Source organism: Microplitis mediator, chromosome 10 (assembly GCF_029852145.1).
Source record: "Microplitis mediator isolate UGA2020A chromosome 10, iyMicMedi2.1, whole genome shotgun sequence".
In the NCBI taxonomy this organism is placed as follows: domain Eukaryota; kingdom Metazoa; phylum Arthropoda; class Insecta; order Hymenoptera; family Braconidae; genus Microplitis; species Microplitis mediator.
Window position 1 is genome coordinate 15332809 of NC_079978.1, and position 12437 is coordinate 15345245.

The 12437-nt window shown below is 39.7% G+C and overlaps 1 protein-coding gene across 1 annotated transcript; it reads right to left on the minus strand.

Moving 5' to 3' along the window:
* Window positions 1–2121: 2121 nt before the first annotated feature.
* On the minus strand, window positions 2122–5274 carry LOC130676359 (uncharacterized). Its single transcript, XM_057482513.1, has one exon. The coding sequence runs from the start codon at window positions 5272–5274 to the stop codon at window positions 2122–2124; it is 3153 nt and encodes a 1050-aa protein (XP_057338496.1).
* Between the last annotated feature and the right edge of the window lie 7163 nt (window positions 5275–12437).

Sequence of the window (12437 nt, forward strand, 5' to 3'; positions counted from 1 at the left end):
AAACACTGAGTTAACAGAGTGCTCAACACTCTTTGGCGTGACGAACGATCCACATAAAGCTTTGAGGACACAGCTAGGGCTTGCTGAAGCTGGCCCCCGTCAATTTTGATTTTTTCACTTTTTTAATTTTTCCATGACCCAATCGTTTGTTCGTTATTGTCCGTCAATTGTTGTTATTTATTCGTTTATTGTTTATTTTTAATTAATTAATATAAAATAATTAATTAATTAAATTTTCATCCTTAACTTAGCCCCCCTCAACTTATCGTCATTTTATTTCTTTCTGTTATGAATCAATTAATATTCATTTTCGTTTGTTCTATCATAATCTTTGTTTGTTCGATCATAATTAACGTCTTTTCGCCTTTTATTATCAATTTTAATTAATTAACATCTCATTACCAGTATAGCTATGTCGCGCATGCGCATTAATACTTATGACGTATTGGGATCTTTTTCCAGATGCCCAGGAACATTTAAATTCATGATTTAATACGAAAAAAAAGTGAATATCCAATCAAACAAGATATGAATTTTTAATTGTACTAGTCGTTAAAAAATTAAATAAAATAATCTCAATATTGATGTTGTGAATAATCTTAATATACAGCATCAATATGAATAGTTAGTAAATTAGTTATTAATTAATGAAAAATATAAGTGAAAATCAATTTTATCATGCATTTCAGCGAACGTCTCTGCATTCAAAGTGAGTGCACACATATTGTATTTACTTATAATTTACTTGTGAAAATTTTATGTCTGCAAATTTTTGGTTTGAGTATGTGCCCTACCGACAATCCCCATAGAATCCACTCAAATGTGACGAAAACCGCATAGAAACCAATACAGTCTATAGGATTCTATGCGGTTTTTGTCACATATATTTGAGTGGATTCTATGGGAATTTTTGGATAGGGTGAAGATTTCCTGTGCGTGCATATTTATATATGCTGAATTTTGAAGCAAATTTTCCATTCATTTGTATAAATTAGATTATTTTCAGTTTTAATATCTACTGTAAAAATTAAATTTCTTAAAACAACGATTTTTTTTTTGTTATAATTGTTATGGCCGTATATAATTAATTCTTTGTATAATTATATTCTTTTCTCAATAGGTTCATTTTTGAGTAAATAAAACCAAGATTGATTTTTATGGATATTTATTTATTACTCAAGTATCACAATTTAGACTATTGTGAAATCAAAAAACATGCTAATCTGACTTGAACATCGATAAATATCATGAGACCTCATAGATAAGTTTGGAATCATAAATTTAGACGGAAGCACTGTAATAAAGAAAAAATATATATTCTGATATAGTTGATCTAGGATAATACTTTTTTCTAAGTCAATTTCAACAGTATCAGTAGCTGTAATGTCAGGTTTACGATCACTAATTAATAATTCTAATCGATTTCTAGCTTCAACTGGAGTTAAAATACAATCATCTATTTAAATAATTAAGAACTAATTAATTATTAAGTGAGAGGATGAGAGGATCTGGTGTGTGTGAATTGGCGGGCAATGAATAAATTTATTTAACACTGCGATTTCTATTAATAAACACTATAAATATTTTATTTACAATATATACACTGTATGAGAATTGTTTATGATGACAATTGTATATCATTTATATTATAAATGTTTATTTTATTTTATTTGCACTCGCGATCAACACGTGGCCAAGATGGCGTCGAGGCGCAAAAATGGTGGTACACGACGTGAGACTGATTTATGCAAAATTAATACTGAGATGAAAAATGAGAGCAAAAATAATGCAATAAATAATTACTATGAATTATTATTAATAAAAAGCACTGAGAACTGTATTGAGAACGCAAGGGATTGAGAGAATAAGATACGATTTATGAGAGCACGAGGCGTTAGCCATGAAATCACTGTAACTATATGTAAGAGAGAGAGCGTTGGAAGTGTGAGTGAGACAGCGCATCCGTCTTCTTCATCCCCACTCTAGCGGTCCCTTGAATGAGAATGCGACTAGCAGAGCCGCCTATAGTTGATGACTGATCGACAATGCCGACGATAAGATATCGACGGTGAGAATGGAATTGCTGAGCGCGGGAGATTTGAACATTCTCCCCGCCTTCTCCTACTCGTTGGAGAAGTGAGACAGTTTATGAGAATCTTCCGTGGTAGATGAGACGGGCAATAGCACTAGTTTGCTTATTGGCCTTTTGAGAGTGGTTGATGCAGTTTTGAGAGTAACCACTCTGATGAGACCATCGGCACCGGGATGTAGTTGGATGACACGGGCGAGCGGCCATTTTGTTGGTGGATACCGCTCGTTTGAAAGCAAGACAAGTGATCCAACTGCGATGTCGTGATGAGAAGTGTTCCATTTCGAGATCGATTGATGAGATTGTAAACATTCTGTGGACCACCGGTCCCAGAAATGCTGTAAGCGTTCTTGAATATGTTGCAGATGAGATAATCTTGAGGTTGAGATTGCGGTGAGATTAGGTTCCGGAATGGTATTGATGGCAGCACCTCGGATGAAATGTCCGGGCGTGAGAGCAGTGAGATCGTCCGGATCCTCTGAGAGTGCGCTGAGAGGACGAGAATTGAGAACTGCTTCAACTTGTATGAGAAAGGTTGAGAAATCTTCGTAGGTGAGAAGTGTGTCAGCAATGGTTCGCTGAAGATGATATTTTATTGATTTTACTGCAGCCTCCCATTTTCCTCCCATATGAGGAGCTCCAGGTGGGTTGAATGACCACTGGGTTCTATCATTGGCGAGATGCTGCTGTAGATGAGATGATTCCTTGAGAGCGCCGGTGAGAAGTTGCTTGAGAATGAGATCAGCACCCTTGAAGTTTGTTCCACAGTCACTTCGAAGTGTGCGGCAAATTCCCCGTCGACTAGTGAAGCGGCGGAATGCCTTGAGAAAGCCTTCACTGGAGTAGTCAGTGACAACCTCCAAATGAACGGCTGACGTTGACAGACAGACAAAGACAGCGATCCAGCCCTTGTAGCATCTGGTACCGCGTCCTTGAAAGAACTTCAGAGACACTGGACCGGCGTGATCGACTCCAGTGTTCTCGAAGACGAGAGATGGTGAGACCCGATGAGATGGAAGTTGACCCATGAGCTGTTGAGATCTGACTCCCTGCATTCGTGCGCAGGTGAGACAGCGATGGATGAAGTTTTTAATTGGAGCTCGTCCACCAATTATCCAACACTTCTTGCGGACATGAGATAAAGTAAGCTGGGTACCTCCGTGCAAAGTGCGTAGATGAGAGTCTGAGATGATGAGACGTGAGAGCAGACAATCCTTGGGAAGGATTGCTGGATGCTTGCTGTCAGTATCCAATGCTGAATTTTGAAGACGTCCACCGACTCGGATTACACCAGCTTGATCGATGAATGCGGTGAGACGGGTGAAACAGTGAGATTTCTTGAGAGTACTGCCTTGAGATAATGATGAGATTTCGGATGAGAAACATTCCTGCTGTGTTGATTTAATCCAATGGATGAGAGCTGATTGTAATTCAGCAGGTGTGAGAGGTGAGATGCTGAGAGATGACCCAGGTACTTTCTTAAAACATGAGATTGCTCTGAATACTGTTGCAGTACGCCGTAGTAGAGCTGTGAGGGTAGTCCATGAGTGAATGAGAGATGATAGTGGCATGAGAGGTGGACTAGTTGAGACATGAGACTTGCAAGGTCTCATTTCTGAGTTTACTTGCTCTGTTTCATATGTAGTTGAACTGAGAACATGATGAGATGGCCATTGAGAGGGAGGATCAGCTAGCCAGCTGGGTCCTGACCACCATAACTGATGGTTGATGAGCTGAGATGCGGTTAGACCCCTGGATGCACAGTCAGCCGGGTTTTGTTTTCCTGAGATGTATCTCCAGTGTGCATCTGGAGAATGTTGCTGGATCGCTTCAACTCGATTCTTGACGAATTCTTTCCATCTTGTTGGTTCACTGGTAACCCAGGCAAGTGTGGTTGATGAGTCGGTCCATAAATAAGTTGGAACACGAGATAATTGCAGCGTAAATGAGACATGAGATGCCAGTTTTGAGAGCAATAATGCAGCTGAGAGTTCGAGTCGAGGAATTGTGAGACGTTTGAGTGGTGCGACTTTAGTTTTAGAGCAGATGAGAGAGATGATAGTCTGTTCGCCAGGTTGACAGACTCTGAGATAAATGACTGCAGACATTGCCACTTGAGATGCGTCAGAAAACCCGTGAATCTCGATGCTAGATGAATTTGGGATGAGATTAATCCATCGAGGAATTCTGAGATGAGAAAGTTGAGGTAGTTCATCGCGGAAAGTTTTCCATCGGTGAACCAGCTCTGGTGAGAGTGAATCATCCCAGTCAACCTTTTGCAGCCAAAGGTCCTGGATGATGATTTTTGCCTTTACAATTACTGGTGAGATTAAACCCAGAGGGTCAAATAGCTGAGCAGCCTCTGAGGTGATGGTGCGCTTGGTTATGCTGAGAGTTTGAGACGTCTTGCCAGTGAATGTGAGAACGTCTTCTTGACAATTCCATGAGAGACCCAAGATCTTTGAGATGTTGTCTGAGAATGAATGAGAATCTTCTGGACTAAGAGATGATGAGATTTTGCTGAACTGAGGGTGGTTGCTCTTCCATTTAGCTAGTGGAAAGCAACCTAGATTGCAAAGTGCTTCGACATTATTTGCAATGTCGTTGAGATCGCTGAGATTGTCGGCACCGCCGCCGATGTCGTCAACGTAACTGCCTTTTTGAAAGGGTTTCACTGCTAGTGGATATTGAGACCCTTCGTCGATGAGAAGTTGTTTGAGAGCTCGGCCAGCAAGATATGGTGCTGGTCGAGTGCCATATGTGACGGTGTTGAGTTGGTAGGCCACAGTGAGACCATTTTCAGTCCAGAGAATGCGCTGATAATCCCTGTCATCAGGGTGAATGAGAATTTGACGAAACATCTTCACGATGTCCGTCAAAAAGATGTATCTGTGACTTCTGAGGTACAGCAGTACATCACAGATCTTTGCTTGAAGACTTGGGCCGATATGCAGATTATCATTGAGAGAACTGGCTGATGATGTTTTGCTTGAACCATTGAACACTACCCTCAACTTTGTGGTTTCGCTGTCTTCGCGAACAACGCAATGATGAGGTAAATAATATACATGAGAAGGTTCAGGCGCCGTAGATGAGACTCGAGTCATGTGTCCAAGTGATTCATACTCGTTGAGAAAGGTAGTATATTGACTTTGAAGTTCTGGATTTTGAGAAAGACGCTTCATGAGACGGTTGAGACAGCGCTGCACAATATGACGAGATTCACCTAGCTTCTGAGATGATGATTTGAATGGTAAACGGACGATGTATCGTCCTGATGCATCTCGAGAATGAGTGGTTAGGAAGTGAGCTTCACACTCAGCTTCCTCGACGGTGAGAGTTTCGTTGCAGGATTCTGGAACTTCTTCAAGTTCTCAGAACTTGGTGAGAGAGTCGTGCAGTTGAGCATTAGAGATGATATGATGAGACAGGCTAGGTGAATGATGAGATTGTTCATGGACTGGGCCGAGAATCGTCCAGCCGAGCATGGTTTGCATGGCAATTGGTTCTGAAGAACTTCCTGTTCTGAGACCAGGTCGTATGATTCGACCATAGAAGTCTGCGCCGATGAGAAGGTCAATGGTGCCAGATTTGTAGAAGTCTGGGTCGGCGAGTTCTAGATCTTTAATATGAGACCATTGCGTTGGTGAGATTGAGACTGATGGTATCTGCGCTGTGATTTTCTTGAGAATGTGTGCGTTGAGGTATGCGTGTTCTGATGAGATGGTAGACTGAAGTGTGAATGAGACCATGCCTGAGGTTTTCCCCGATGAGATATTGCCAACTCCTTGCAAAGGTATGTTGCATGGCTGAGAGATGAGACTGCAAGTGCGAACAGCAGCTTGAGAAATCAGAGTAAGTTCTGATCCAGGATCGATAAGAACTCTGATACGATGAGACGAGCCTGATTGATGAGAGATGAGAGCATGTGCGGTTGCCAGCAGCACTGTCGGTCGAGATGTCACATGCTTGTGATCTGGAGCACGGCTGATGGCAGATGAGATGAAAGCTGCTGCTTGAGAATAGCAAAATTGTTATTGTTGAGAAGTTTGCTGCTGAGCTTCTGGATGAGATGCAGGTGGTGATGAGACTTGCTGCGTTTCAGCAGCTGCTGCAGGTGGCTTCTTGGTCAGCCTCATGAGACGTGAGTAGTGCAGCATGGAGTGGTGTGGCTCGTCGCACTCCTTGCAGCGACGACGGTCCTTAGTTTTACAATTTTCGAAACTGTGGTCGCCCAGACAGTTTCGACAGAGATGAGAATACGCTGCGAGCTGAAATCGTTCATCCGGAGACATTGCCTGGAATCTCGGGCATCCGACGATGAAATGATTGCCCTCACAGCAATGACAGTAGTCCGATTTAAATGAGAGCGTGCTTTTGGGCAGTGCTGGATGAGACTGTGCAGTGTTTGATTGAGATCTTGGCGGATGAGATTGTTGATGTCGTGGTGGTGGATGAGACTGCGTTGACTGAGATTGCTGAGACGGGGGCGCTGTTGCGACGTGTACTTGGGCTGATGAGATGCGAGGTTTTGTTCCCAGGTGACTGCGTGAATCATGAGATGGCTTGCGTGGTGAGACACCACCCTCCATGGCTTCACGAGCTCTGGCGCGACCGGTGAGAAACGTACGAAGATCCTCGTAGCTTGGGAACTCCGTTGACGTGCCCAAATGTACTTCCCAAGCTTCCCGTAATGAGAGGTCCAGTTTCTGGACGATGAGATGGACTAGAATCTGGTCCCAATGCTCTGTTGGTGATCCTAGTGCCTTGAGAGCCTGAACTGCCTCATTGGCAGTGTTGATGATAGATTTGAGCTGCTTGGCAGAGTTGCTGTCAGCTGGTCTAATGCTGAACAGCTTGTCAAGCTGCGCTGAGATCAGCAGACGCTTGTTGTCATACTGCTGTACGACGGCGTCCCACGCAGATGCAAACGAGTCCCCAGTGACTCTGATGTTTGCGATGAGACGGGCGGCATCACCCTCCAATGCCGATTTTAGATGATACATCTTCTCCACAGAAGTGAGAGATGTATTTTCACCGATGAGAGACACAAACAAGTCGTGGAAATGTTTCCAGTCTTGATACTTTCCTGAGAACTTTGGCACGGGGATAGTAGGGACATTAAGCCTACTTCCAGCTGGCACGATGAGACTTGAGTTGGCTAAGACACTACCTTGTGAGGGCAGTGCTGCTTCCAACTCATGGATGCGGTGAAGCAGAGCATCTTGAGCTCCCTGGAACATCTTGAGGGCCTTTTCAAAAGAACCATCGGTAAAATACTTGTGTTCGACCGTCACGTCGGTCTTAGACGAGAGTAATTTTTCGTGGTCTTCCGTAAACTTGTTCCAGTGCTCGGTGAGAAGGTCCAACTTTGCGTTGGCTGCACGCAATGAGAGTGATTCGATGATACCTGCTTCAGCGGATGCAGCAACAGACGTGAAAATTGAGATGCGGTGCATCTGCAGCACAATTCTGTTGGGTACAGTAGCCATATCTGTAAATGAGAGGAATGAGACACACAAAGAAAATAAATTGTTTGCAAGAACGTTACTGAGATGCGGAACGAACTGACAGTGGTCGCTGCTATAAAATGAGACGCTGAGAACTGTTGCAATGGACGCAGATGAGAGAAGCAGATGAATGAGACGCTGCAGCTGAGAATCAAGAAGTACACTTCACTTCACAATAATTAATTTGCACTTTGGTGTCCCTTAATTATTTTCCACAAGTGCAGTACCACGTCCAGGGTACTCCGCAATGCACCTGTGTTGAAGTGAAAAATATACACAAACTAAAATCGTCACTTTTAGTCACTGCGAAAGTTTTATAAATAAATTTATTCGACCAATTCACACGATCCGGCTCGAAGGACCAAAAAATATTTAAATAATTAAGAACTAATTAATTATTAAGTGAGAGGATGAGAGGATCTGGTGTGTGTGAATTGGCGGGCAATGAATAAATTTATTTAACACTGCGATTTCAATTAATAAACACTATAAATATTTTATTTACAATATATACACTGTATGAGAATTGTTTATGATGACAATTGTATATCATTTATATTATAAATGTTTATTTTATTTTATTTGCACTCGCGATCAACACGTGGCCAAGATGGCGTCGAGGCGCAAAAATGGTGGTACACGACGTGAGACTGATTTATGCAAAATTAATACTGAGATGAAAAATGAGAGCAAAAATAATGCAATAAATAATTACTATGAATTATTATTAATAAAAAGCACTGAGAACTGTATTGAGAACGCAAGGGATTGAGAGAATAAGATACGATTTATGAGAGCACGAGGCGTCAGCCATGAAATCACTGTAACTATATGTAAGAGAGAGAGCGTTGGAAGTGTGAGTGAGACAGCGCATCCGTCTTCTTCATCCCCACTCTAGCGGTCCCTTGAATGAGAATGCGACTAGCGGAGCCGCCTATAGTTGATGACTGATCGACAATGCTGACGATAAGATATCGACGGTGAGAATGGAATTGCTGAGCGCGGGAGATTTGAACATCATCACTAACAGAAATTATAGAATCTTCAAATTCTGTATTAGAAACAATCAAAGTTAGTATAAAAATTTCTTCAAGTTGATTTAATGTTTTGCATTCAATCATAAGTGCCATACAATAAATGAAAAAGGTGCTGACAATTTTATTAAGAGCTGATTTAAAACATTTCCACGTTGAGATAGAATGTACAAAATGTGCTGTGTCCAATCTTATGAATGTGCACGGTGTTTTGTTTGTATTAGTTATTAAATTTTCAAAGCAAACATTTATATATTCTTTTAATGATTTACCATTAAATGCGTTAGACATTGCATTAAGGAGTGCTTTCGATCCATCGGAAACAGCTTCACGCGGTGGTACAACTTTTGCAATCCATCGAGAAAGCCAAAAAGATATAAAACTAGCATCATGACTTTCGGACAACATTTGGTAAACTGAAATTGAATTTCCATCAAAATTTATAACAATTTGATATAAAAATATGTGGCCAGTTTTTTCAGTTCTAAAAACGGTTAATTTTTTAACTACACGACCAGTCGCATCAATATATACAGATGGATATTGGCGATGAGTACGCTGATATTCTTTATATGCATAAAACTGAGTTGGTGTGGCATAAAACACATAAAATGGTAAATTACCGATTGCTAAAATAGAATTGACATATTCTGGTTCCACATTCATTTTACGAATAGCAAGTACAACGTCACGTATATCATCAGGTTTGATTCCAAGTTTTTTATCGGAAGCTTCTTTTTTTAATTGATGAAGTGTATTTGGGTCATATAAGAATGGCGAACCAGTATCTACAGGTTCCAAAATGTCTTTGGCTTGTTTTTTTCGCCACGCAGAACAGCCTATTTGTAATAATTCTTCTTGAATTTCTGTTCTTAATTTGCCATTTAATGGACGCTTGACGTCGTCATGCTTGGCAAATCTTGTATCACGACATTTCATTGAAATGTAAACGGGTTTCTGATCATCAGGAGGGTTTTGATAATCCCTACAAGAGGATTTTTACAAGTACGGGACTTGCAATGATCTTTAATTGTCGCATAATTAACGCCATTTTCATTAATTCTAGCTCGTTTGAATACAAAAGCACATTTGAGATGATATTGTTTCCAAAAAGCGAATGAAACGATGTTAGACCATACACGGGGTTCAAATCCGGGATATTTACGGCCTTTATAAATTAAAGGATTTTTTAGTTTCATTGCACTCCATAATTTTTGAGAAATCACGACATCAAAATTTTGACGCTCATCTTCATCATCTTCATTTGCAAGATCAAAATCATTGTTTTCGTTATCACTGTTAGTACAATCATTATCACTATCGACCGAACAATTATTTGAGATTTCTAAACTGTCTTCCTTGAAACTTGAATCGTGTATTTTTTTTTTTTTTTTTTAATTGGAATTCCGCATTCTTTTTGAGTAATTGACAAAATTTGTCTTCTGTCTTCTCTTACATTTGTCCGTACGGCATGAATGGTCCATTTTCCTTCCAAGTCTGGGTCATTACTTATCTCTTTCCAAACGGGCGATGACCATTTGGGTAGTTCATTAGTAATAAAATGGTGAATATATTTTTTCAAGACTTTAACTGCTAATTGTACAGATACAGCTGATGATGGCAGCATAATTAAATCATCAAATATATTCTAGAAATCATAAAAAGAATAAAATAATAATAGTGTCATCAACTAATAATGCTTTATATTACTAATAATACGTACTTATATATGATAACACAAAACTATTCGATTGTACTATGTATTTATTTATTAATCCGTCATTTGTTTTAACTGTTGCATTGATGAAAGTGGATATATATGTATAAGTATGTGTATATATATCTATATATATATATATATATATATATATATATATATATATATATATATATATATATATATATATATGTATGTTTGTCTGTAGAAATTTGAACAAATAAATTGACGAAAGATTAAAATTTACGATATATAATTATCGATTAGAATTATATAATTAATAAATAATTATTTTAAATTCTTAAATATTCCTTTGATATTTATTAAATAATTTTTTAATCATACAATTTTTACAGTTAATTATTTTACCGACTCATCCCAGATAGCAAAATGACGTCTTGATGAGTTCTGAATGAGTTCCTATTTATGATTTGGACGTCTTAAAAACACGTTAAAGAAGTCTTTAAGAAGTTCTCAAGATGTCGAATGCGCCACCTAGCGAACTCAGTAAGACATCGTTAAAAGTTCTCAAAGAGTTCTTTTTTCTGACTCCGCAAATAAGACTTCAGAATGAACTTACCATGATGTCTTAAGGAGTTCCTAATTTTGACTTCATTTTGACTTCAAAAAAGTTAAAAAAAGAATACATTTAGACGTCACAAAACTGACGTCTTATTTATGAAGTCTTCAAGAACTCTTAATTTAGAGTTCTTAAAAATGACACCTTTAAGAAGTCATTATAAGACTTCTTGAAGACTCCTTCAAAAATACGTCGTAAAGCAGTCATTCTGACTTTAATGCTGTCTGGGATGTTTAATCTATAATATCCTTTATCAATAATATATGTAGTAGTTTCAACTTACCATAAAACACATTATGTATTTAATCAGGTTATTTTTAACATCGAATATTATTAATAAATAATTTTCAACTTTTTTTTAAACTTAAACTGGTGAAAAAATACATTCAGTAACTTTGATTCCTGTCGACAAGTAGATAACCTGTAACACATCAAAAAAATGGAATTATAATTCATTAAAACAAATTATGTAAAGCTTCTAACTGTTACCGCGCAGTCAGATGACAAAGATGGCATTGCCTTCCTCAAAAAAGAAACCATTCACAGATGGCAAGAAAAGTGGTCCACAACGAACAAAGGATGAATGACATTTAACTTCTTCCCCGACGTGACTGAACGTCAAGCGAGCAAACACATCAGTTCTAATTTCTGGCTTACCCAGGTTTTAACCGGTCATGACTGTTTCAAAGATAGACTCTTCAAGTATGGATTCGCAAAAAGATCCTCAATATCTTCATTGTAACACAGGGAAGGATACCGTACAGCACTTACTGCTAAAATGCACCGAGTTCAAACCTGAGCGTGAGGTGCTCCAGAGCATAGAACGGTGGGTCACGGAGTGGCCACAAATCGGTTGGGTTCTTGCCTCATCCCCAAATTTCTTCAAAGTTTTCAATAGTTTCAGCAAAGATTGCCTCCACCAAAAGCTCAGCAGCCAATTCCAACACCAAGAGGAAGGAGAAAAAGACTACTAGATCGCGGTTCAAGTGGTATCCACCCAGTTGTTGTTAAAGCATCTGGGCATGGGTGTGTAGAACTCATGATTTGTGAGGACTCTGTGCATCCCGGGTGTCAGTCCGAAGTTAGGTGTGTGTGAGAATGGGATGAAGAATGGACGAATAAATGAAAAACAAACTGGGTGTCTTCTCAGGAAGGCAGGGGAAGAAACCATGTTCCCTCTCGACCAACTGTGTTATGTCGACCAATACATGAAATTGGTACAATGGGCGAATCCTTCCAAGCCGGCATAAGGAGAACTGAATGCTCTGGATTCACTGGGTTCTGGACTCGTAGTGGCTGTTGGTTTGGCACCCACACCCAAAGGATCTCTGATTCTAGGCAGTGCTGCCAGAACGCGGACGACAAGTTTCCCTTCCCAAGCATCACTTTAGCATCACCTACAGCCTAATCGATGCTTGGGAAGGGGAACTTATCGTCCGCGTTCTGGCAGCAATGATTCTAGGGTTATAACATCCGCCAATATTGAGCTTCCTCAATGTTTCTCTTT